This window comes from Triticum aestivum, chromosome 5D (assembly GCF_018294505.1).
Source record: "Triticum aestivum cultivar Chinese Spring chromosome 5D, IWGSC CS RefSeq v2.1, whole genome shotgun sequence".
In the NCBI taxonomy this organism is placed as follows: domain Eukaryota; kingdom Viridiplantae; phylum Streptophyta; class Magnoliopsida; order Poales; family Poaceae; genus Triticum; species Triticum aestivum.
Genome location: NC_057808.1, coordinates 357,702,372 through 357,728,998, shown reverse-complemented (window position 1 = coordinate 357,728,998; position 26,627 = coordinate 357,702,372). Strand labels below are relative to the sequence as shown.

The following is a 26,627-nucleotide window of genomic DNA, read 5'->3' as shown; positions in this document are numbered from 1 at the left end:
GGGACGACGGCATGCATGCAGCTCGCGCGCAATTTCCCGCGAAGAACCCCGCCGCCCACGCACGATCGCGCGTCCTCCCCGACGACCCCAGCGCATGCATCTACCACGGTAGAAGAAAGAAAGTGCCCTTCCCACTTCCACAGTTCCCCGTCCCGCTCGGCGGGGGAGGCAGCCTGGCGCAGGCGTACGCGTGCGCATGCGGGCCACGGTGCCGCGGGCGCGTAGTGGCGCCCCACGCCCCGCCCGCGCGGGCCGGCCAAGTACGCCGGCGCCCCGCGCCCGCGCGACACGTACGCCCCGCTCCCTTCCCCCTCTCATCTCATCTCCAGCTTCCTCTCCTTCCTAGCTACGGTGAGTAGCTGCTGTTAATTAGGAGTAGTACAGTAGTCAGTGGTAGCTGGTACTCATACTCGGAATCGGAATCTCTCGGCTCGGACGTCGTACGACCACCTATAAGCTCGCTCGCGGGCGCGGCCTCCACCGTTTCATTTCCCACCTAATCCTATCGTTATCTCCTCCCACCCAGCCCCAGCCCCACTCCGGCCCCGTAATACCCAGCGAGCAGAGCATAGCACCCACCACCGGCACAGCCGCGCGCGTGGGTGGAAAAAAGTAGAGAGAGAGAACAGGAGAGAAGGAAGAAAAGAAAAAAAGCCATGGCCGCCACCGCCGCGGCCACCGTGACGGCGACGGCGGCGGCGTCGAGCTGCAGCAAGGGCGAGAGCGTCGGCATTGCGGCGCCCGCCGACTTGTCAGTCTCCAGCTCTCCCTCTCCCTGCCTTCCTTCCTTCCTTCTCTCCTCACGACAAACCATTCGAAGCCGTGCTGCTGCGTATGGAGTTCTTCTGCTCACGCCTTGGCTGCTGTTTGTCGTCGTGCGCAGGACGAAGAAGGCGAAGAAGGGCAGGTCGCCGCCGGCGGAGGAGATGGAGGCCTTCTTCGCTGCGGCGGAGGGCGACGTCGCGCGGCGCTTCGCTGCCAAGTGAGTACCGCGCACATGCATGAGTCAGGCAACAGCTTCCTCCTATCCTCTTGGGGAAAAGCCGCCGTGGATTTATATGGGAGTAGCTAGCTAGCAATGCATGCGTAGCAGTGGGCCTGTAAATTCTGCTCAAGTAACATGAGGCCTCTGCTGCCGAAGATCTCGGTTGTCAGTCAGTTTGGTGTTGCACAGAACACACGCACACTCACAGTAAAAAAAACACCCGCCAAGCATGTGCTTTGCCCTCCAATTCTCTGTCGCCGGTTTTCTTTTTCTCTTGATTGAAGAGGCCAGCTGCTGGTGCTAGTGTATGAAGGAATTTGAACAAAATCACTACACGTATAGACTGTTTTGAGCACCCCAAAAAAAGTAGTTTTGGGGATCTTGGTCTTTAAAAAAAAAACTGGAACGGACCGGAAGATTTCTCAACAGCAAAGGAAAAAATGGTTCCAACTTAATTTTTGTATCTGTCAAATTAGCTCAAGCAATTATATTTCCAGAAATAAAAAGTGAAGTTGGCAGTGCAGTACTACTCCTGTTCTTTTCTAACGTTTGGATCTTGCGCTTTGGATTGAAGGTACAACTATGACGTCGTCACAGACGCTCCCATGGATGGGCGGTACGAGTGGGTCCGAGTGAGGCCGTAGGAAGGAAGGATATGCCGCCGCAGCCAGTCAAGTGTCAGAGGCCCGCACAGACAGACCACGTTGTGTCCTTTTTAATCATTCTTTTGTAGTTACCTTGTCATGCTTTATTAGCTGTAATTATTGCTCACCAGATGCCTAATCATGCACTGTATTAGCTCACCATGTAAGTCGCCAGTGTATTGTTCCACCTGTAGCTAGCTTGCCTTTTAACTTGTCGTGATATGTTTTGTTCCATCAAGAAAAAGGAAGTGTCGTTATCTGTGTACATTGTCTCGTAGTAGTAGTAGTAGGTACTCCCTCCGTCCCAAAATTCTTGTCTTAGATTTATCTAGATACAGATGTATCTAACACTAAAACGTGAATAGATACGTCCGTATGTAGACAAATCTAAGACAAGAATTTTGAGACGGAGGGAGTAGTACTTTTGTTCTGGCACTGCATATCTCAACACCTCATAGCATGGTAAGAGCAAATCTACGGCCTACTTTCAAAGAAAAGTCATTCAGAGCCGGACTAGACAAATACGACCCTAGGCGTCTGTAGACGCACAGGACATGTCCGGGACAGTGTGCCCTCAAATGTTCTACTGCACATCACACCCTTCGTATCAAAACCTCAAATCCATGCACATTGATCATACATATGAATCACACATAAATAACGTTTGTTCATAACGAAAAATACATAGTTCAAACATAAAATTTAAAATTTATTTCAAATGCACAATTCAAACATTAAACTCCTTGTTTCTATTGTGTCTCTACATATGCTCCACAAGCGTGTACATGTCGATCTCGAAGATTCCGATGTATCTTCAGAGAATTCACAAATATGCTTCGCATCATGTTTCGGCAGGCGAACTTGTACCCTTGGGCTTCTCAAAATCATGTGTTCATGCTGCCCCTTCACTCTCATCATCCTTGACAATCATATTGTGCAAATTGACACAACATGTCGTCAGCTGCCACAAAGTCTCTGATTCCCACATCATTGCAGCTCCATAAACAATACCCCAATGAGCTTGGAGCACTCCGAATGCCCTCTCCACATTCTTCCTAGGTACTTCTTGCACTATTGTAAAGTGGGCATTGTTTGTTGCCATGGGGATCATATATGGTCTTCACAAACGCAGTCCACTAAGGATATATACCATTGGCAATGTAGTGTCCCTTACGTTGTAGTTGTGCCCCATTGACGGTGTAATTGTACGGTGAGGCACCCCCATCACAAAGTCTCGTGAACAACAGAGATTGTGGAGCACATTGATGTCGTTGTGAGAACCAACCATGCCAAAGAAAGCATGTCAAATCCACAAGTCCCTTGATGCCACTTGTTCTAGTATGATGGTGACCTCTTTAGAGTGGCATCGGTACATCTCGTGCAAACCTTTGGGGCAATTTTTTCATTGGCAATGCATGCACAACATACCTGGAAAACCTCTTGTTGCTCTAGTAGCCATCAACCTTTTTGTATCTTGCATAGTTGGTTCTCTCAGATACTCCGCTCCAAACACCTTCATCACAGCGCAGGAAAATCTCACAATGGCATCAAGGCATGTGCTCTCCCCCATCCGAACCATCTCACCAATGGCATCAGCGACGGTACCTAATGCAAAGATCCTCAGAGAACACGTGCATTTCTGCAATGGAGAGAACGAGAGTTGTCCGCAACAATCCTTCTTGAGATTAAAGTAGGGATCATGTGCCTCCACTCCCTCCCCCACGTGGAAGAAGGGTTTGCGCATACGGAAGCGTCTAAGAAAAACCATTTTAGGGAATGTTGGTCCGGGCTGGAAGTAGTCCTTGTAGAGCAGTCATGCATCAGCGACCCTATCCCAGTTTAGAAATCTCCTTCCTTTGATTGAACCCTTGAAGTTTAGAATGTGCTCCACTTCCCTCCATTTCTGCTGATCATCATCATCATCAACTCAACATCTTTGTCGTCCAAATCCGATGAATCGATGCGCTCTTTTTGAATGAATTCATCAAGCTCCTTGTTTCGATGCTCCTCATCCGACAAACAGATGAATCAATCGTTTTTCCTACAAAGAAAAAAGTATGATAGGAGGAGTGGGAATACCGCGGCGGCAAGAATGGTGGGAAGGAGTTTTGTGGCGATGGTCATGACACTATGGGGTAGGGATGATGGCGGAGCTAGGCATGGATGAGGGAGAAGAGAGGAGAGAAAAAGGCATGTCCGGTTAGGTCGAAGACGATTTGATGAAATTTGGGGTAGGGCAGGTCGGGTCCGAGGTGAACGCGCCCACGTGTCCGAGCCTCCCCATATCCACCGACCCTGTCATGCGTCCGAGCTTAGGGCATTTGAGGAGCCCAGTTATTGATGTTGTTAGTAGAGCTAACTGGTTGTATCTAATTGTCATGTCATCTATAACCAACCTAAAAGCTAACTTATATAATAGTTAGACATAAACATTTACTACTTTATCATTGCTTTGCTACCCGCTTCTCTCACAGTTTTTTAAGCTCATGCTGCAGCGTGCTCCTCTTCTCTCTTTTACAACTCAACACAAATATTATATTTAATTTACATTACCATATTGTACTTGCTCTCCGATGATAAAAAAACATAGCATTTTGTGAACTGTACAAAAGAACATGGGAAACACTTTCCATCAGAGGTCTGATTTATTTCCTTCATCGGACCAATCTTATACCATTGATTCCTTTTCCATCGAACGGTCCAGAACCTCCCTCTCTCCAAGCCATGCACCCATTAATCTAGGACAGCTGCCCACCAACCCGTTAATCATGCACCCATGGTTAGGGAAATCAAAACGGAATCATAATTAATCGCTTGGTTGCTCCATCGCTGTTTTCGCCTTGCTCGGCGATCCCTCCTGCCGCTGTAGCGCGGCCCATCGTGCTGGAGCACAGCATCGATGTCGTCTCCTAAAGGCGACCATGGCGGCCCTAACGGTGAGCATCTCTTCGATCTGGTCATGATTTCGCTCCTCCGTCCCTATCTCGCTGCAGCGCCGCCTATGCTAACCTAGCCATCTGTGTAGGCCTTCAATAACGGCGCACCAAGGTGACCGGGAGCCTCACCAACGCTGCAGAGGAGGTCCATGTTGCCATTGTCTGCCTGGGCGTCCGTTCTTCACAACAGCAAAACGACCATGCATCGCTGCTCCAGCCAACATGCTACATACGTGTTGTGCTTTTGCATTTTCATTCCGTATAGATTGTTTTTTTTACCGTGTCAAGCTTTGCCTCGTCTCCATGCTTCCTAGGTGTATGTAGTCATCTTGTTTTTACTTAATCAATAACCAATTCTTCATTCCCAATTTCACATATATTATGGACAACAAGCCTATGTCCATGCTACCACTATACAATCTGCTTCCATAGGATGTAAAAACAATCTAAGCATTTGTATGTTGGTGACACAAAACATCCATCCCCTTGTTACCAAAAGTATTAGTCTGCTTCAATGTTCGTTGTTATATGCTTCCATTTGAGCTCTTGTATATGGCGGATGTTCTACTTATTGTCAAGCATCTTGCAACACGCTCTTTCCATGCTTCTTACCTATGGAGATTTTAAATTGTAACACACATGCTTCTTGGGGGCTTCCATAGGTAAACAAAATTCAGTGAAATTTGTATGTTGTTGAGACCAAACATGCATCACAATGTTTGCCAAATCTTTGGTTATTTTCATTTTCAATGTTCTATATTTCCAACTAAGAAAAATCATATTTATATAGCATATTTTCTTGCTTCCTGCGAGCTTCCAAATCATACTTCAAACGCTTCTTCGGTTTATGCAGATTGCTTCTGTATTTCCTGCTTCTTATTTTATAACTTTTGTGTTATATCCTCGCTATCACATGTGTCTTCATTCCAGGTAGTTTGTTCACATAGTTCCAACTTGTCATTTAAAAAAACACATTTGAGCACACGTATGTAAACGTTGCCGTTGTGCTACATTCATGCTTCCACTGTGTATCATGAATGTTTTGATAGATCAAATCATTGCTTCATATAAGCCATGATTTCTACCTTTATATTTTGCATATGCCTCTATAGCAATGATTGTTTTTCTCTGTATCAATTCTCTATGCTTGCACTACCTATCATGTGTGTTGTGATAGATCAAGCTATTCCTTCTTGTAAGCTATGCTTCCTATTTTTATGTTTTTATAGTAATGACTCTTTTTTCTTTATCTCAATATTCTACCCCTCCATTGCCTAGCATCTATATAGTGATATATCCAAATGTGTCATATTTATGTGTTTCTGTTATACAAATGTTTTGTGCCACACAATTCCGAGCATGCATCATTGGTTTTCCAATCGCCTTGTAGTGCCCTCGCCCCATGACGTCGACACTGCCGATATGAAGGCAACATAGGTGGTGGAAGCAACAAAGGTCACTGAGATCTCGGTCCTTAATCGCGACGCTGCAGCCCAAGACAATACCCATGCTTCCCAGATATATTAGGCCTCATTTTTGTATCATATTTTGTTGTAATGTAATTAATGTGTTGTATTATATTTTGGTTTCATGGAAGCAGATTCTCTATTCTTTGGAAGCAAATTTTCGTTTATTGTGGAAACAATGTATAGCTATAACAGAAACCAATTTATTTTTGTGGAAGCAAACTTTTTTTTCTGATATAAGCAAAATTAAGTTGCAGTGGTAACAAATATATGAGTCGATGGAAATAAATTGTTGCTTGATTGGAAGCAAAATAAACATTTATATTCACACATTTTCATCAAATCGACACAAATTTGGTTGTACGCACTTGAAGCATATTATTGAGTAGATGGAAGCAAATATGCGTTCGCTCAAAATAGAATATGTGAAACAGAGAAATAAATCATGTGCACAAAATGATGCATTAATCTTGGAAGCAAACTAATTATGGGGAGCTTAATTAGGAAGCAATATATAGAAACGAACTGCCACTTGCCCATCCCGTAAAAAAAGGAACTACCGCCGCGCCATGCACACTAGCAGTTATGACGAAGCAGCCAATTAAGGCTTCAATCCAGCAAATCATGCTGCGGGGTTTCCTAACAGATCGGACGTTGGTGGTAAATTCGATCCAATGGTATATATAGGACTAGTCTGATGAGAAGAGATCATCAGTAGTCTGATGCCTAGCGCTTCCTTTTTGTTTTAAAACATCAGATGTCAGGGTTAAGATGCCACGTGTATCTTTGTGTCCACACAGTCAGGAAATATTCCTAGTTTCCCACAGAAAAATATTTTATTAACCTCTACATGTGCTAGCTATCATGGAGAAACATGCATGCAAGTTGCCAACATTACACCATCGAACAGAACACTTTACTCAAATAGAATATGATCGCCCGGACTAGTTAGTATGTAGCCGATCTCAACTTGATTGCTCTTACATTTATACTTAAATCGTGCTATATATACTGCTACGAACAAACATGCTCATATATAACAGCACCGCGGCGCTGAGGAAATATAGCGGTGATCCGTATGATTTGCCCAGATAGACATGAAAAATAGTTGGAAGAACCTCAAGGCTTGTAACCTACACATTTATCGCAGATCACTCTGCATTTTCTGCAGGTATCATACTCTGAGATCTTGATATTGCAGCTCATATATGTGTAGACTATAGCTTAGCAAGGGTCTGGCTGTATGCTGGATCCATGCAGACAACCACCTGAACAAGTCCCAAATTAAGAAGAAAAAAAATGTAAGGTGAAATACAACTGACAACAAAGGCATTCCTGTTGTTATGGGTTTATATCATGGCAACGGCGGTACCTTGCCAACGCTCCTGCCAGAATGGAGATGTTCTACTGCGTCGGCCACAGAAGCAACACCTACGAATTTCTTGGGGTCAAGGGAAACCTGTTGCATGCCGTGAGCAGTAAACTAAGTTAGAACGAGAGAAAAACAAGAGTAGTGAAAATGGAGGGGCAACACCTAATATTAATAATTCAGTTAGCAGCTGGAAAGTAAGAAGCCTCGGCATTCTGGTTAAAAAGTAGGCAACGTGGAGATTGGAACGCTGCGTATGCACTTTTTTCATTGCTTAACATAATCTTACTGCGAAGCGTTATCAGGCTCTGTTTTGCGTGGCTTGCTGAGGTTTCTGCCCTGTTACCAAATGCAGGTCCTACTTGAATTATTCAATCGAGAGATATCTGTCTGGTTACTGACATTTGCCGGACTGTTGTCACGAACAGAGAACACATACCTTTAACTTCCCAGACGCATGCAGGTCAAAAAGCTTGTCAAGGTGTTTTTGCCACAGGTCGGCATATTGAATCAGGAAAAATCCAGCCTGAAATCGTGAAGGAAATTAAGAGCTCATAGTTTTGAGTACACTACAGAAGAACTATATGTTGGATGCAGATTTCTATATGTATGACTCGATGTCTGCCCCATATAGTTTGTGGCTACACATGTAATTTTGAGCAGGTGGGAGTGGTATAGTCACAGAAAGTTGAATAAGGTTGCTGCATCTGTTGCTGTGCTAACCAGAAAGGAACAAACGAACTCGTGTTATCTTCGGATCAAATGTGTCCAGTGGAAAACAATATTTTTACCAGTGTTGTGGTTCATTCAGCTTTAACTTCAGTAAGATTGCACTTGCCTGATTCCCTCATGACCAAATTATTAAGCAGAAAATATATTGCAGTGCATGCAAACTGAGAAGTTACAGTGTTCTACTGCATACACATACCACAGTTTGGCTCTTTCCAAGAATCTTCTCACACAATCCATAGTAATTCCGTGGCATCCATCCATCCTTTCCTTGATACTGAAAACATCAGTTACTCTTCTCAGTACACTTATATCAATACAGTACAAAAAAACTGCAAGTTCCTATCAAAACTAAGTACAAGGAGAAAAAAGATAATTAACAACAATATATTAGGTATGTATCAACATAATCATAATAGATCAACACGTTCCCAACTGTTGATGCAGATGCATAATCGATTGATTTCAACATTCAGTTTGTTGAGGCACTCCAGCTACTTCACTGATGAGTTTATGCAAACCAGCTACTCAACTGCTCATTTGTTATAAAATCTATGAAATATTCTCTTTGGTGAACAACAACAGCAACAAAGCCTTTTAGTCCCAAACAAGTTTGGGTAGGCAAATATTCTCTTTGGTGAAGCATGGAACAAATTAAACATAACCTATTTCCCCCTCTGAAGTAGGCATTCAGAGTGTTAAATAGGTACTGCAGGTTCAGAGAATGTAAAAAATATACATACCTGAGAGATCATGCCAATTACAATGAGGCGTCCACGGACAGCAAGTGCATTCAAACACAAGTCAAACATTTCAGCGCCTACAGATTCATATACTATATCTGCACCTCTTGGAAACTCCTTTTCAGAACCTGGAACGAAACACTCATTAGTACCTATTTTTTTAGTCAGGAAACAATTGCTAAAATTATCGAGAAGAATAAATAAAGGATTAGTGTAGTAAATCATAATTATGACCTAAAACGTCGTATATTTGTTTACAGAGGGAGTAAGTTCAAACTAATCATTTCGGAGACACTACTATTATAGTAAACATTCTCCAGAGAGACATTAGATCATACATGTAATTCAAGCATTCCCAACACACATTCTGCATTATAAGTAGAGGTAGGACACCGCCTCGCAATAGGAGGATATGAACTAGACAATATATTTTGAATATACTGTCAAAGTACAAAGATACAAAAAGAAGATGCTACCAATATGAGCACAACACACAACCACACATGACAGCAAAATTGCATCATTTGCATGCAAAGCGGTAGAGGTATGAAAACTAAAACTGGAAGAAGGCATACATCTTTTATCTTTTCATGTTGGTAGTTGATGACTCGATCAACCCCCAATGAAGCCAGAAGTGCAGCTTTATTCCCGCCACCACATGTGGCAATAACCTTGTTGCCAGCTAGTTTCGCGAGCTAGTGAAGTGACGGAGAAAATACCAGAACATACAGACATGGATCAGGGTAACAAAACATATAGCACATAGAGCAAAAAGAATATCACAGATGATGACTTGCCGATGTCCTGAAACATTGTATTCAATGCAAGAAAAGTACATGCAAGGGGCCAAAACATGCTCCAGTGGCAGTGCTAGCTGATCATGAAAGACAAACTATATGTTTTCCGAGTGTGTGAAATAGTTATCTTGTGCAAGTTCTGAAAGGGAAATGTGGATAAAACATTACTATCCTGTTTTAACGCCTAGATAACTATGAAGTAGACGAGCAACTGAGATTGCATCAAACAAAATAAAGCAACAATGGCATAAAATAAAAAATGCCATCAACTGACCTGAACAGCAAACTGTCCTGTCCCACCAGCAGCAGCTGTAACTAAAACAACTTGTCCGGATGTCATTTGACCTGACTAAAGGGTAACAGAAAACAACCCAGACCAGGCCAGACCAGACCAGGAGGGGAGTTATATTCCAGAAGTGAACTTAAGTTCTGGTAATCAAATAAGAGCTAGAAACACAGATGGTGTATGACAAAAGTGGTAACTGCATAGCAAGATAACCTTTTCAAGAGAAATTGAAGCAGTCAGTCCTGATGTTAGCATAGCAACTACTTCAGGGTCTGGTCTTGGCACCAGAAGGAGATGTTTGGCTGGAACCTTTTAGCAGGAAAATTTGAAGACAGAGGTAAGTATATGGAAAAGTAAAAATTCAAAAGGTCAGAAATGATTTCATTCAAAAGAGGGCGCAGATTAGGTGGTAATTTCTTCTGTAACAAAAATACATAGACTGCAGTACCACTGTAAATTCGGCATAGCTCCCAAACGTCATAAGGGCCACAGCAGTGCCAACTTTGATATGTCTCACCGAATCTCCAACAGAAGCAACAATTCCCACAGCCTGCGTATATTGGTTTTTATAGATAAGATACATTAAACTCTCCTGTAAGAATGTAAGAACTAATGCAGCAACACCATATCAAATCATTAGAGGTGCAAGCTGGTTTGATGGAGGCATGTCGCATAGGCATGCCAATGTTCTCGATTTACTCTACACCAGGAGTAACTGTTTCCCACCTAGCCGATCAAGAGTGAGCACGTTATCCTTGCCCTTCGTGGTCAGCCATAGTTTGTGCCATCATGTAGTTGGATGTCACAGCAACAGGCTGACAACTCGGCTGTCTTAGAAAGTTCTTTTCATGCCGGCACAATTAAACTATCAGAGTCATTACAGCACTCAGGGGAAATGACAAGAATGGTGTACTTTTTTTCACAGACATCTTCCTACATTGAAAATGCTTTTAAGTTCAAAATGGACATATGGGACCATCAGTTACCTCGAAACCAGCATCAAATGGAAGATGTGCAGAAGCTTCTTTAGCATTACCACTGAAATAACGGCCAGAAGTGAAGTTTACCTGAAACAAATCATTAACATTTCTGACAGTTCGGAAATAGTAAATCAAAATAGAAGCAATTGAAAACATAAATGAAAGGACTTACGTCACTAGCATTTACACCAGCGTATATTATTTTAACAAGAGCACTATGTGGTTCCATGGGCAATCTCAGCCGCACACGATCAATTCTTGTAGCATTGCGGAAATTATGGCTGAGCATGTGAACCGTTCTACAGAACCATCATGAAAAGACAGACACTATTAGTAGTAGACACAATTTTCAATATCCATACAAACATTCTACCATGGCAAGAACTGACAGGGCTGTGCTTTGATGAAGTTAACCTACCATCTATAAGATAACTTTCAGACCAATGAGGATATTACACACGTAAAAAGAGACATACTACTCTAATCCCCCCCCCCCCCCCCCCCAACACGCACACACACACACACACACACAAAACTGGTGGTGGATTAAGAACATTGTGTTTGGAGAGGTAGAAGTGTTGTGCTCTAGTCTGAGCCTTCGTGAACAAATCCACCAACCGAAGTTCAGAAGGCAAATGTTGAAGTGCAATCAATTAATCCTGCACACAAGACCACATGAAGCGCATTGCCCACCTTTCTTCATTAACTTGCGCTTTTGGGTGAACCGACCAGTACATGCAACTTTACATGACATCAGATCTGGAATTTTTTTTCCCGCACGCACAACTCGTGCTCTCCTCTCATCCAGATTGGTTTCAGTTTCTTTTCTCTTCCCCTGATCAATTTCTTCCAGGCCGGGTCTTGAACTGAAGACTCTTGGCTCTACCATGTGAGAAAATATGCAACTTGTATTTCTATGAGGCCATAAGACAAGTTTATGCACGTAAATGTGTGGTAACTATACAGAACCCCCCTTCTAAAATGGGCATATTACACAGCTAAATGTAAAGTATTATACAACTAACAATTTGGAGCTGTAGGAGGCGATGCATAATAAAGATTTAAGAAATTGGCATGCATATCATGTCCAAGAAATGGACTCGCATATTCTCTACTACAGATGTTAAAGTATGTTAACCGGCCAAGATTTTTTAAAGATGCAAAATGGCCGATAAATTATTCAGTAAAGAGACAGCACATCTTTTTTTTTTTGAGCAAGAACAGTAGGGAGAGACACGCATCTGATAAAATGAAATATCCTGAATTTTTTGGGAGTTCAATTTTTTCTAAAGCAAAAAAGCTAAGGGTGTTGCAACATAATCTTATATTATATTGTATTTATTTTTGGAGTTGCTCAAATCAATATCAAGTCATTTGGAGGAAAATAATTTCCATAATATCCTGAGTCGATTTAGTATTTATTTGAGTTCATCTTGTCTATTTTTTTTCACGGAATTTTTACAAAGTCATTTGTTTTTTTCCTCTACTATTATTTCTAGTGCAGTAAAAAAATATTCTAAAATTTTAATATTATATTGTATTGATTTTCTCTCTCTCATTGGTCTTGGACACGTATGTGCAAAAGCGTCTCTCTATTCTCTTGCTTTTTCTCTTTCTTCCTTTCCCTTTCTACTCTGGACAGCCAGTGCAGCAATTAGGCCAAGGCCCATTCCAGCAAGGTGCAGCAGCCGCACAGCCGACTCGGCCAGCTGATCGAGCGAAGAGACTTCCACCTCCCGCATGCACTTACATAACAGAAACATCCATGGCTGCCGCCTCATCTACTCCTTGCCCCATCACTTCTAGGCCTCTTTACTCCTTGCCATCAACACAACACAAAAATTATGCCCCGTCCAACCACTAATTCATTCAGACTAATTGTTCCACGCATAATGGTCTTAACCCCACGCAAAAAACTGACGCACCGAATGGCAGCCGTTGGCATTCATCACTTGATCTCCCTCTCCCGGCCATTATTTTCCAAACCACTTGCATCACTATGTTCGTCTGGACCTCCTCTATACAGATTTTTTTTTTCAAAACTGTGATGATTTTTATAGCAAATTCGGAATCTATACGTCCTTATGCAGGAAAATCAAAACTAGCACCCCGTTGGCCTCCAGTTGGCCGAAGAGGGGCTCTTTGGTGTGCGGTTGCCCGAAGTGGGCTCTTCAGCCTCCCGTTGGCCGAAGAGTGCCCCAACTAGGCCGAAAAGGCGCTGTCGGCGGCCTGGCAACCGAAGAGGTGGGCTTCGGCCTACCAGCGACCGAAGAGCGAGTCTTCGGCCTACCAGCGGCTGAAAAGGTCTTCGGCCTACCCACGACCGAAGAGGTCGGGATAAGGCCGACGCAGCCGTCTTCTTCCTCTCGCTGCTGTTTCTTCCTCTCTCTCTCTCTCTCTCTCTAGTTCGTCTCTGTTCTCTTCCCACCCCGTGCTGATCTCCTCCGTTTTGCATCCATTTTCAAATCCAAGCCACAGAAACAGTAGATCGTCACAATTCCCGGCGGCCTACAGTCATTTTTTTCCAATGGGATAGGTTTTTGTGCGTACATGTGAGGAGGCATGGTGGGCTGGAGGAGGTGCGGCTTGGGAGGAGGTACGGCTGGGTGGTTTTCGGAGTTGAACCTCCGGTCGTCGTGGGGGCAGCGGTGGTGTTGTCTGGTGGTGCGAGTACTCCGCGAGGTGGCCGGTGCCGCTGAGTTGAAGAGAGGAGCAAGAAGCCGGGGATACACGCGTCGAAGGTATAAGGTATAACCATGTTGTCGCAAATTTTCTCTGAGTTGTACAGTTTATTTAGTGTAGATAAGTCATATTGCGTTCTTGTACTGTTAATTTGTCTATGGTGGCATTTTAGCGGATAGTTAGTGTAGCGGTTAATAATTTTGTCCGTTGAGATTAATGAGAAGATGGCAATGTCTGACAGGTGAAAAATGTCTGAATCGGTAAATTTGACTGTTTACTACAGCCCTGGTAATGATCGATATAATGAGTTGGGGGTTGATCTAAGCGAGTTTTAAAATGGCGTCATGACACTTTCAGACCCGGACAGACTGGACATTAGACATTTGAAGTACTGGTTGACTACTAGTTTTGGACTGGATCCTGAAGTATGTTCCGTCAGTATTCATGCATTGTGGACCAAATCCTGTAAAAATGTCAAGTGGGAGTTGATGCCGATAGATAGGAGCCAGCATTGGTTGACCCTATTAAGTCGTTGCCAAGACCGAAAGAATCCACCCATATGCCCTAGTGCAGCCTGTGCCGAAGGAGGAGAATACCGTACAATTACACGTGGGGTATGAACCCGGCCAGGGCAGTCAAGTGACTAACGAGATTGATTTATCCAGGTCACAGCCTCCGGATGTGGATGCTAGCCAACCCAAGAAAGAGTCAGACTACGTGCCACACAATGTTTGTGGTCAGGATACTGGGCAGAGTAGTCAGTCGATAATATTAGCTGGTTCTAGTTTTGCTGGTGGGGATGAGGAAGGGGAGGAAATGCAGATGGTGATGGAGGAAGAGGACGAGGATGGATTTGCAGAGGATCTGGATTCTGAAAATTCCGAGGATGAAGTGGAGGTACCGATTCCTTCTGCATGGGATCAGGACATATCAACCGGCCTTACGGTCAACGATGGTCATGAGACTCCGTGGCAGTATAATATGAACCAAGTCCAGATAGGGGCTATGTTTGATACAAAGAAAGAATTGAAGTATGCGGTGATAAAGTGGGCTATGTCTACGCAGAGGGTTTTCCGGACACACATATCAAGTCCAACAAACTATACCGTGAAGTGTGTTGAAAAAGGTTGTCCTGGGAAGGTCCACGGGCACGTGCTGAAGTATGACTTCCACTGGGTTGTCACCAATGTCGTATCACATAATTGTGTGAGGAAAAACCTTCTGGTGAATCATCCAAACTTGACTTCAACTCTCATTGCGCAACTCATGTATACTGAGATAGTGGAGAAGAAAGATATGGAAGCAAAACACATCCAGACAGCAGTGAAGGTCAGATGGAATTATAACATTCCTTATGGGAAGGCTTGGAGGGCTAAGCAGAAGGCTATGGAGGAAAGGTTTGGGACGTTCTTCGACTCATATGATAATGTTGTCCGTCTCCTGGACATACTGAAGGAGAGGAATCCCGGCACTTATGTTAACGTACAACACACAAGGTTGCCGAGTATACCTGATTTCAAGGTGTTGGAACGAGTATTCTTCTCTTTCGCTATGTGCATCGAAGCTTTCCGGCATTGTCCTCCTGTAATACGTGAGCCAACTCATTCACCATGGTGTCACTCTTCGTCTGCACTACCTTTTTCCACCTTCCATGCAACCTAAGAAGTTCTTTACGTACCTCCTCGTAGGTCCTTTCAGGCCACCCAGATCTAGGTAATGCGTGAGCCAACTCATTCACTATGGTGTCACTACTGATGAGTTCGTCCCATGGAACTATCCTATTGTCCATCCTGAAATCGGTGGCTAGCCTCAGAAGACATTTGCTCATCCCAGGGTGAAAACTACGATCAAAAGGATAATCGGACATCTCGACTACACTACACTGGACTGCTTACCCACCTTCGTGTGGAGGGGGTTTTATAGGTAGAGAGGAGAAAATGGCGGGAAAGAACGAGTGTGGTATGGAGGGAAAGATTTGGCGGGAACTTATGGCGAGAACATATGGCGGGAACATATGGCGGGAAAGGATTGGCGGGAACATATGGAGGGAAAGAGTTGGCTGTAAAATATTAACGGAAAGGGTTGCACGATTTTTTTTTCAAAGTCTAAGATGGGCAGTGGTTGCACAACATTCATAAGTCATAATTCAAAAAAAAAACCATTTCGGCCTAACATAAGCAGAAGAGCGCAACCATGCAGCTTCGGCCTACCGTTAACGCGAAAAGTTGGGGCCCAGGGACTCTTCAGCCTACAGTTGACCAAAGAGTCCTCTTCGGCCTACTGCTGACCGAAGAGTGCTGTTCGGCCCAGCTATGGGTCTCTTCGGCCAATGCGTGACCGAAGAGTCATCTTCGGCCAACTGCGGACCGAAAACCCTGTCTTCGGCCTACCAGTGGCCGACGGGGTCATACTTCTCAAAATTATGCATTAGGTCATATAGTTCCCGAATTTGCTATAAAAAACATCATAGTTTTGGAAAAAAAACTCTATAAAAGCCAACGAACATAGTGACGCGAGTGGTTTGAAAAATGATGGCCGGGAGAGGGAGATCAAGTGATGAATGCCAACGGATGGCGTTTCGGTGCGTCAGTTTCTTGCGTGGGATTAAGACCATTATGCGTGGAACAATTAGTCTACATGAATTCGTGGTTGGATGGGGCATAAATTTTGTTTTAATGATAAGGAGTAAAGAGGCCTAGAAGTGATGGGGCAAGGAGTAGATGAGGCGGCAGGCATGGACGTTTTTGTTATGTATGTGCGTGTGGGAGGTGGAGGATGCTTCGCTCGATCAGCTGGCCGGGTGGGCTGTGCGGCTACTGCACCTGGCTGGAATGGGCATTGGGCCTAATTGCTGCGCTGGCTGTCCAAAATAGAAAGGGAAAGGAAGAAAGAGAAAAAAAACAAGAGAATAGAGAGACGCTTTGGCACATACGTGAATGAGATAGACCGACAACAAGCAAGGTAAGGAACGTGTTGGGTCCAAGAACCAATGAGACAGAGAAAATCAATATAATATAATATTGATTTTCATAATAATATATCACCAAAGAGCTAGCTATGGACAGGGGTGCATGGAAGCTTGCTATCCATGTGCCAGAGCCATGAGTTGGTTGCGAGATCTTATGGGTTTCACCTCTAGCCTACCCCAACTTGTTTGGGACTAAAGGCTTTGTTGTTGTTGTTGTTGTTTATTGATTTTCATAATAAACTTTGACTACAATGCAAATAACAGTAGAGGAAAAAAAATCAAATGACTTTGGAAAAAAAACCGTGAAAGAAAGATAGACAAGATGAACTCAAATAAAATACTGCGAATGACTAAATCGACTCAGGATATTATGGAAATTATTTCCTCCTGGCATATGCTAAATTAATTTCAAGCGACTTGGTATTATTGAGCAACTCCAAAAACAAATACAACGCAATGTAAGATTATGTTTCAACATCCTTAGCTTAAAAAAAATTGAACTCCCCAAAAAAGTCAGGATGTTACATAAAATCATACCCATCAATGCATAGCTGCAGTTTTGCAAAAAAGTGCAAACAAAAGTTTGCTCACTGTCTGCTTAAGGGATCAGAGCAGTGACTTTAAGCATTTTAGGTATGGATAAAAGAACAAATAGAGTAATACTGACCCGTTGCTGTTTCTTTGTGAGGATATTTGACAAGTCCTTAGAGAAATATGGATAGAACATAGCAGGATTACTTACATCTTCTCAAAGAATTCAGGTGTCTGGATGCTGGGGAATCTATTCTTTGTTACTGTCATTTTTGACTTTGTGGCATACACCAAATACTTCTTTTCTTCCTCTGATGTTGGCCAGTACACCATGCCTCTTCTTTTAGATATCCAAAGGCAGGCACCAGCCTTGCTCTCATCTTCTATAAGCTCAAATGCACCTAATCCAAACAGAAGACATCGTATCCCTTCAGATAACATGGAGAAAAAAGGCAGAGCATCATAGGCAAAAGATATAGACCTATATATAAGTAGGTCCATAGATATCAAAATAGTTTAGTAGGTCTCTAAGCTTGCACAGTGCTACTTCAGGCAGGAACTTGAGGGCTGCACTTGTAGAAAGGTAGTGAAGGCAGGAGAGCAGTACCTAGTACCGACCTGGCACATAGGGCTAGCATAGCCAAGGGACTGATTATAATAAAAGATAAAACATATGTAATTTAACAACTCAATGCTTTGAGTTAAACCTATTTGGCATTCAATTAAACCTGCACTTTTTTCAGTTCAGGAACACAAGCAATATACTTTACAAGTCTAGGAACACATCAGTTATTTCCGAACGGAGTTAATAGTTTGTAATAATGGATGCACATGTTTCACATGGAAAAACAAACACAACCATCCATGTTCATTTTCATGATTTCATCATCAATTAAAACACCCAGTCTCAACTTATCTAAGGCTAACTGTAACCTTTCACCAGGTATGACCCCATCCTCCTCTGGTCCATCCGTTTCTGGTTCTCGTTTTGCGGTCCTCGATTTGGTTCCTCTTGCACACCTCGGCGATGTAGCCGCAGATTGCGATATTGTATTCCGTGGAGAAAAGGGGTCCCGTCTGGACCAGATCTCCGCCATATGTGCAAAAGAGCGGTTAGATGGGGCCCTTGCTGCGGCCCGTGCTCAAGCTGAGCACGGGGGCTCGGGTGACACGGGTCCTCACATCCTTGGGCATGGAGAGCCTGGGGATGGGTCGGGACCCAGCCATCCGCCCCCTAGGGCTGTACCCCATCCTGGGCCTTCAGTAGGAAGGCCCCTTCGGGGCAGAACGTCTACGCACCTCCACCCCACTGAGCAGGTGTTGGTGGTGCGTGGTGCTAGTGCTGGGCCTCCCTCTCGGGAGGAGCAGTCCGCCGTGCCCGCCACTACGCGGGGACGACGCGGTCGCCCGGCAAAACATTTGCCCCGCCCTGGTCAGGGCGGAAGGACTAGCTCGGCCCCACCCGAGGGGCCTAGTAACTCTGATATGGTGCCCGTATAAAGCTCCTATGTTGGAACATCAGGGGCTTCGGCAACTTGGGCCGGAGGCGACAACTGATCGATTACATTAGGCAGGAGGAGATTGACATAGTAGGTTTACAAGAGACGATTCGGCAGGATTTCACCATTCAGGAACTCCAGGGCCTCTCCCGCCATCCATTCGCGTGCAATGGTTGCCGGCTGCTGGGCTGACGAGGGGTATCCTGCTAGGAGTCCGGGAGGATCTCCTCTCGGTCGAGGATATGGACCGAGGAGAATTCTTCCTTAGCATGGTTGTCACTGACCGACGTGTGAACCTCAGTTGGGAGGTGATCATTGTCTATGGCCCGGCTGATCACGGGCGGTCGGCGGACTTTTTGGCCAAGCTAACAGATAAGGTGGAGCGCTGCACTACTCCGGTTGTGGTAGCCGGTGACTTCAACCTTATTAGGCAGGAGGCTGACAAGAGCTCTCCCAACGTTGACCGGTTGCGCATGCGACTGTTCAACGACCGCATAGCGGATCTGGCCCTACGGGAAATAGCCCGGGTGGGGGCCAGATTCACTTGGACTAATAAACAAGTGGACTCGATTCAAAGTGTTTTGGATAGGGTCCTAGTGTCAGTACAATGGGAGATTATGTTCCCATTGTGCTCACTTAGAGCGGTTACCCGGATTGGTCTGATCACGTCCACCTGCTTTTTTCGTCAGGGGACGGATCGCCTTTGAGGTCGAGGCAGTTCCATTTCGAATCTTCTTGGCTCTTACAACCAGGATTTCTTGAAATGGTACGGGACCGGTGGTCACAAGCGATGGCCAGCCCCCCGTGGGCCTTCTATGCTACTGATATATGGCACCATTGCTCAAAAACCGCCCCCAATTTATGCGGGGATGGGGAGCCAATTTAGGGGCAGACCTCAGGGCGCGAAAAGGGGCCTTGCTTGAGCAGATTAAGGCCTTGGACATGGTGGCCGATACAACCGGTCTGTCGGCTGATGACTGGATAAGGCGATATTCCCTAGAATCCTCGTTGATGGAGATATTCAAGGGGGGAGAATTGTACTGGCAGCGTCGGGGAGGCCAGAAATGGCTTCTTCAAGGCGATGCAAATACCGCCTACTTCCAGGCGATCGCTAATGGGGGCGGCAGGAAGTGTTCTATCCCATGTCTCTGGGAGGGAGAATCTCTCCCGGAACACCCGAATGAGATTAGATCCCACATTTACTCCTACAAGGAGCTCTTCTCGGCGGAACCCCGCGGTGGGGTTTCCCTGTCAGTGAACTTCTGGCCTCTTGCGATCAGGGTTTCTGATACTGAGAATGCGGAATTGACTACCCCATTCTCACCGGAGGAGGTGGGTAGGGCTATCACCTCTATGAACGCGGGATCAGCATCGAGGCCAAATGGCCTGCCGGTGATCTTCTTCCAGAAATGCTGGGATGTCCTAAAGCCTGTGATCATGCATATGTTCCATGAATTCTATATCGGGACGTTCGACATGGCACGAATAAACTATGGTGTCATTACCCTGATCCCCAAGGTAGTAGGGGCTACGGACATTCGCCACTTTAGGCCTATCACGGTTATCAATGTTCTCAAGCGCATCTTCTCAAAAGTATGTGCAACCCGATTAGCCCCTGTAGCAAAGCGGCTTGACCACCCCCTTCAAACGACATTTCTGAAAGGTCGACGGATCCATGACGGAATCCTAGCCCTACGCGAAATCGTCCATGAGGTTAGGGCGAGTGGCCATAAGGGTGTCTTCCTCAAGTTGGACTTCCAAAAAGCATATGACCGCTTGGATTGGTCCTTCTTGCGGCTAGTCAGGCAGTGTAGGGGCTTTAATGGTCGTTGGTGCTCGTGGATCATGCAACTAGTCCAATTTGGTAGTACCGCGATCAACATTAATTGCGAGGTGAGACCATTCTTTAAGTCCTCTGCAGGAGTTAAGCAGGGAGACCCGATATCCCCACTCCTCTTCAACCTCGCCGTTGATGCGCTAGCAAGGATTTTGGATAAGGCTAAGAGGGCCGGCCACCTCTCGGGCATAGTTGGACACCTGATCCCTGGCGGTGGGATCACCCATCTCCAGCATGCCGATGACACCATGATTATGGTGGAGGGGACGGCCCTCGACATCGTCAATCTTAAGTTCTTGCTCCTATGTTTTGAGTCTATGTCCGGACTAAAGATCAACTTTGATAAGAGCGAAGTCGCCGTCTTGGGATTCTCGGCGGAAGAGCAATAGAGGATTGCTGACAACCTTAACTGCCGGCTGACCACATTTCCCATCACTTATTTGGGGATGCCGATGGCCAACTCAAAAATTCTGGCAAGTGTTGACCCCCTGGCGGGGCGGGTGGCATCTAGAGCTAAACCCTGGCGGGGACGGTTTACCTCCAAGGGGAGCAAATTGGTCCTCATTGGTGCGAACCTCGCGAGCCTCCCCATGTACATGATGGGGATGTATATCCTACCGGAGGGCGTCCATACCTCCTTCGATAAGGACCTTGCCAGATTCTTTTGGCAGGCCGCCGATGGCCGCCAAAAGTATCACATGGTCAAGTGGGCTGACATCTGCATGCCCAAAGACCAAGGTGGCTTAGGCATTGTAGCCTCCCGGCGCATGAACGTAGCCTTGACGCTGCGGTGGGTGTGGCGGATACTGCGCGGGGAGGGCGAGCTTTGGCTTCAGCTCATTCAGGCAAAATACCTTAGGGGTGAGCCTCTTCTGGCATGCTCTCGGAGGGGAGGATCACAGTTTTGACGAGCCATCGAGAAGATCGAGGAAATCCGCCTAGGGATTTCCTTCTCCATAGGAAATGGAGACGGGATCCAATTATCCAATTCTGGTTGGATCCCTGGTTGGGACCCAAACCGTTGCGTGTGAGGTTCCCCAGTCTATTCTCGATCTGTGCGGATCCGTCCGCACTTGTCTCAGCGATGCTACGCGATGGACGGTGGAACGTTAGGTTCCGCCGCACCTTTGGTCAAGCAGAGAGTGACGACTGGTCTAGTTTGCGGGATGCTCTACCACTGACGCTTCCGGAGAACCCGGACACGGTGTCGTGGAGGCTCACCCCAACGGCAGAATTTTCAGTGAGCTCGGCATATCATGCTCTGTGTTAGGCTCCGGCCACACCTTGGTTAGTTCCAATGTGGAAGGCCCCCGTCCCCCTGAAAATTAAGATATTCGTCTGGCAGCTATTGCAAAACCACCTTCCCTCGGGGACTGAGGTTCTCAAGCGGCACGGCCCGGGAATGGCATGCGCCCCCTTTAAGCAGTACCGGAGACGGAGACACATATCCTCTTCTCCTGTACGGCCGCAAGGGTGATGTGGACGTTCGTCTACGAGGCGCTGGGGCCCGACTGGAGGGCCCTGGACCTTGCGGAGTTTCTCCAATATAGGGCTACCCATCCGCCGCAACATCGCCGCCTTTTTTGGCTCATTTTTGCGGCGATGGCTTGGACACTTTGGACGACCCGTAATAAGATGATGATTGAAAAGGTCTTCCCAGCAAAGGCATCTAACTCCTTCAAATTCCTTGCTTTTATGCAGCACTGGCACACGTTCTCGAGGCAGCGTGATCGTGCCCACCTCGGCTACATGATGGATGCGCTTCTGGCTACATCGCGTCGGCTCTCAGTATCGTAGTGTCGCCTCGCAACTGCCACTAGGTGGCCTTTTGTTTCCTATTTCTTTTATGTTTTCTTGGGCTTTGCTGTGCTTTGGCCCCAGCCGTCGGTTTGTTGATTGTGATCTGGATGACTGTTGTACGGAACTATGCTTTATCTATAAAGCGGGGCAAAAGCCTATTTCGACATAGAACTGTAACATGTAATCCTAAGACACCAGATGAAGTAGGCAAAAAAATAAAATTGATAATAACTGAACTATGTGAGAAACACAGTACCATTAATAACATCCTCCATCTTCAAAAACCCACCAAGTGCATCTACTAATATGCGGTTTACTTGTTCTCCCATATTTGTTTGGACAAACTGCATACACCAGTCCAATATATTTGTTAGGATAAAATAATAAGCTAGTATGTTTACGACAAATAGTAAGTTATCATGACTTGCAGCATCTAAAATATGCTCCATCTGTCATCAACTAAGAAATGTGGATATCAACTCACTAACATCAGCTAGTTCTTGCAGATGGAACAGTGAATAAAATTGGTCCACACAGTCATGCTGTTTGCTTCAAAAACTGAACTATGTATACCATTCAAATTTAACTCGGCTAAAAAACGAAAAATTGTACAAGGTTCTAATTGTGCATGGGTCACTCTAAAAGAGCCCTGGTCAGGGCCCTAAAATGGCTCTGGCCGACGACCTTAAGAATTCAAATAGTGAGCAGTCACACTGGCTATTCAACCTAAGGTTTCCCGTCCGTACAAATTTATGTAATAGGAAATACAATACAATGCACTGTACAGTACCACTCTCAGTCAAAATATGCTCACAACTGTAGGAGTAGGACAGAAAAATAGGCACAGTCAGAATGTAAGTACAATAGTGCAAGTCAATAAGTGAGTATGTGACAGATAGAATGCTAAGTATTTCTCTTGCCTCGTGCAAATTAGTAATACCTCAGGGCAGATCACATTGACACGAATGCCATGCCGTTTTAATGGAGCAAGTGATCTTGTAAACATAATCACACCACCTGCAGATGAAGTTTGAGATCATATTCTGCATAAAACAGATCATACAATATATAGAAGGAACACATAGTTAATTTGTAGTAAAAAAGTGCAGCTGATTTCAGCACGGAGCACTTTACATAGCCAACATGAACTTATGTGCAAGTTTTGACTGTAAATACATGATATGTCTAACTTACTGCAAAAGCAATTCCAGTCTGCCTACAAAACATATACCTTTTTTAGACCAATTAGCAATCTATGAAAGATAACATATATTAAAGCAGCCAATTTGCACTTGAAAAGCGGAATACTACATTTTAACACAGAAGCAAACGAGTACGTCAACTATCTACAGTCCACGTTATAGTGTAGGCGTCCATGTTTGTACCTGCATATGAAGATGGCTGAAAAGATTATGGACTTCTACATAGTACATATACATAGTTTTCACCAAAAAAGTTTAGCAGATTAACAAGACTCTGCAAAGTGGATAGAGTAGAGCACTGTGGAAGATAAAGTAAAATAGCCCACCCCAATGAAGTTTATTTCTTTTCGGGAGGTTATTTCCAATAAAGATTCTAACGATAACTTTGATCATTACTTGCTCGTTACCTTGGTTCAAGAAAGGAAGGCACAAAACTAAGATACACATACAGCAAAAAAAATAAGTTCAGACAAGAGCAAGGTCGATTTTACAAGGATTACCTGATGCCAGAGTTTATAGCATGTTTATTTTAGTACGACACATGACGACTTCTAAGCACCTTGATTACTATTTTTTAGGAGTGTATACCTTCTGTCACTACAATACCAGCCTACATATTTATATTCACTCTATTTACAAAAGAGAGTCACCACACCACATCACAGCTTACAGATTACAAACAAATCACCATTTTAAGTACATTTCTTAATACACGAAGAGAGATCAACCTTTTGTCCCACTATAGATGGGCTCATAGTGCATAGGGTATAAGCCAGCAACTGAACCGAAATTTAGTATGGCACCGGGCTTCTTCTGTGATCGCATTATTTGAGTCTGCAATGAACAAATTAACCATGAGTAGTGCACATGTGTCAATGGATGGCACCAGCACTCTGTTACTACAAATAGTTTGAGTTACTAAATTAATTAACTTGACAAAATTACTCCAATAGTCAACAAGAGACTTACTGCGATGCGAGTACCATCAATAACAGCAACAAGGTTCACATTTACAGCACGCCTCCATGTCTTAGTTCCATTTGATGTATCATCATAAACTAAAGATTTGTTGACAAATCCAGCACAGTTGATGCAGACATCTAATCCACCATACAAGTGTACATGTTTCCCAAAAGCAGCAGCAAGAGCATCTGCACATAAAATTAGTGTGACCATTGAATGCAAGGGAAATTACACTTCTGTTTAATGGCTAAAACCAGAATGCATGTAATACCATGGCCATGAATGAGTAAATCACACCACAACAAAATGACCTGTTAAAAAGCAATTTGATGCTTCTTCAAGAGCTACGGAACCAATATCTGTCAATCCATTATATTTTAAGATCCTAGATGATTCATTCAGGAGATGCTTGTAACATTATGTCAACGAAGTAATGAAGTATACTGCATCTTACGCCTGACAAATTTATCGAATGAAATTAAATTTATTTTTTGAAAAGGAAATCGAATGAAATTAATTACACTTCAGCAAACTAATGCCATTAATTAATTCAGTTGTGATGTTATGTTTACTGTTCCCTCCAAATTCTAGCAAAATAGGTTGGGCAAAGGCCAGCCTCAACCCATTTCCAGCAACATAACCAAGCTATAAGTTTGGACCAAAAAGTTATGTTACAGCAAGCCAACTAATTGCCGCTACCTGCCTCCACTCTTAAAAAAAACTCTTACCTGCATCAGTGACATCACACTTGACGAATATAGCAGATGGAACTTTAGAATCTCCATGAAACTGGTTCCTTCTCTTTTGAACTAACGACGCAACTTGCTCTCCGTGTTCTTCAGAGAAATCCACGACAGTCACAAATAGACCCTTGTGCGCCAGAGCAATGCAAAGCGCCTTCCCTTGAAGAACAAACAAGGACTGTTAGACCGTGCAATATATCTAGTGAAATCTCTTGTCCTACCACACAAAATCAATTTAATCGTGACTTTTGAGGCGTAATAGGCAAGGGTGTGAAGCCCAATCCGGCCACAGAGAACGGAACGCGACTGGCATTGGCAAAGAGGTGTTTCCTTACCAATGCCGGAGCCGCCGCCGGTGACGAGGGCCGACATGCCGGGCTCCAGCTTCATCGCGGCGGCGCAGCGGAGAGGCCGACGAGGTCCTGTCTGGGAATAGCGACGGAAAAGGCGAGGAAGGCACGGAATGGGGCGAGGGCGGGGGACCGGGGAGGTACTAGAGTAGGGACCCGCCCGGCCGGCGGAGCTGCCGAGACGGGGACAGGCGGCGAGAACGAGGCGCCGCGGCGGCGCAGTCGGCCCCTTGCTCTCGTTAATCTCGCCATGCCTCGCTCCGCTTCTCTTGTCCGTTTGGTCTCTTGTCCTTTTTTTTTGAGAAAAATTTGGTCTCTTGCCCGTTTGGTTTGTTCCGTCCGCGAGACGGTTCGCATATGTATCCGTTTCCTGGTCTGGGCAACCTACTACCTGGGCCCATTTTTCGTAAGGCCTGGGCCGGCAATATCTTTATGCATCTTCTCTCCCCCAAATCCCCGAAATCAAGGAGTACTCGTTATAAAGAACACTCCACTTTCCCAGGTCGCGACAAGTGACGCACATGCAGCACATCACTTGTCGCAACCTGGGAGTTTTCCCTTTTTTCGTAGATCCATTTATTCAAAATGTTTTATCTCTTAAACCGTGCGTCCAAATCTCGAACCGTTTTCATCATTGGATTCCTCGCATCGAGATCTTCAAAACTAGATCCCATGTTGATAGGTTTTGATAAAAAAAATTTTACAAAAAAAACTGAACCTGGAGCACGGGTTTTTTCCCTTTCCGAAAGAGGCACGCCCGTGCCTCTCGTGGAAGCAAAACCGTGACTCTCGTGGAAGGAAAAAAAACAGAAAACGCGTTTTTTTCCGTTTCAGAGAGGCACGGCCGTGACTCTCGCGAAAGCACAACCGTGCCTCTCGCGAAAGCAAAACCATGACTCTCGCGAAAGAAAAAAAACAGAAAACACGTATTTTTTCCCTTTCCAAGAGGCACGGCCGTGACACGCGAAAGAAAAAAAATAGAAAACGCGTTTTGTTTTTCCTTTCCGAGAGGCACGGCCGTGACTCTCGCGAAAGCACAACCATGCCTCTCGCGGAAGCAAAACCGTGACTCTCGCGAAAGAAAATAAAACAGAAAACGCGTATTTTTTCCTTTCTG

The 26,627-nt window shown here is 44.9% G+C and overlaps 2 protein-coding genes across 2 annotated transcripts; one reads left to right on the top strand and one right to left on the bottom strand.

The window, feature by feature from the left end:
• Positions 1 to 486: 486 nt before the first annotated feature.
• LOC123124908 (cyclin-dependent kinase inhibitor 6) lies at positions 487 to 1,894 on the top strand. Its single transcript, XM_044545459.1, has 3 exons — positions 487 to 751; positions 884 to 982; positions 1,560 to 1,894. The coding sequence occupies exons 1-3, from the start codon at positions 657 to 659 to the stop codon at positions 1,627 to 1,629; spliced, it is 264 nt and encodes an 87-aa protein (XP_044401394.1). The 5' UTR covers positions 487 to 656; the 3' UTR covers positions 1,630 to 1,894.
• Positions 1,895 to 6,928: 5,034 nt separating this feature from the next.
• Positions 6,929 to 25,823, bottom strand: LOC123121741 (prostaglandin reductase-3). The gene is made up of 18 exons (XM_044541767.1): positions 25,496 to 25,823; positions 25,146 to 25,319; positions 24,424 to 24,605; positions 24,183 to 24,288; positions 23,193 to 23,269; positions 22,509 to 22,596; positions 17,328 to 17,517; positions 11,108 to 11,234; positions 10,942 to 11,022; positions 10,404 to 10,505; positions 10,169 to 10,264; positions 9,944 to 10,018; positions 9,433 to 9,567; positions 8,873 to 8,989; positions 8,329 to 8,406; positions 7,840 to 7,926; positions 7,404 to 7,490; positions 6,929 to 7,299 (listed from the first exon to the last, which is right to left on the bottom strand). The coding sequence occupies exons 1-18, from the start codon at positions 25,548 to 25,550 to the stop codon at positions 7,249 to 7,251; spliced, it is 1,908 nt and encodes a 635-aa protein (XP_044397702.1). The 5' UTR covers positions 25,551 to 25,823; the 3' UTR covers positions 6,929 to 7,248.
• Between the last annotated feature and the right edge of the window lie 804 nt (positions 25,824 to 26,627).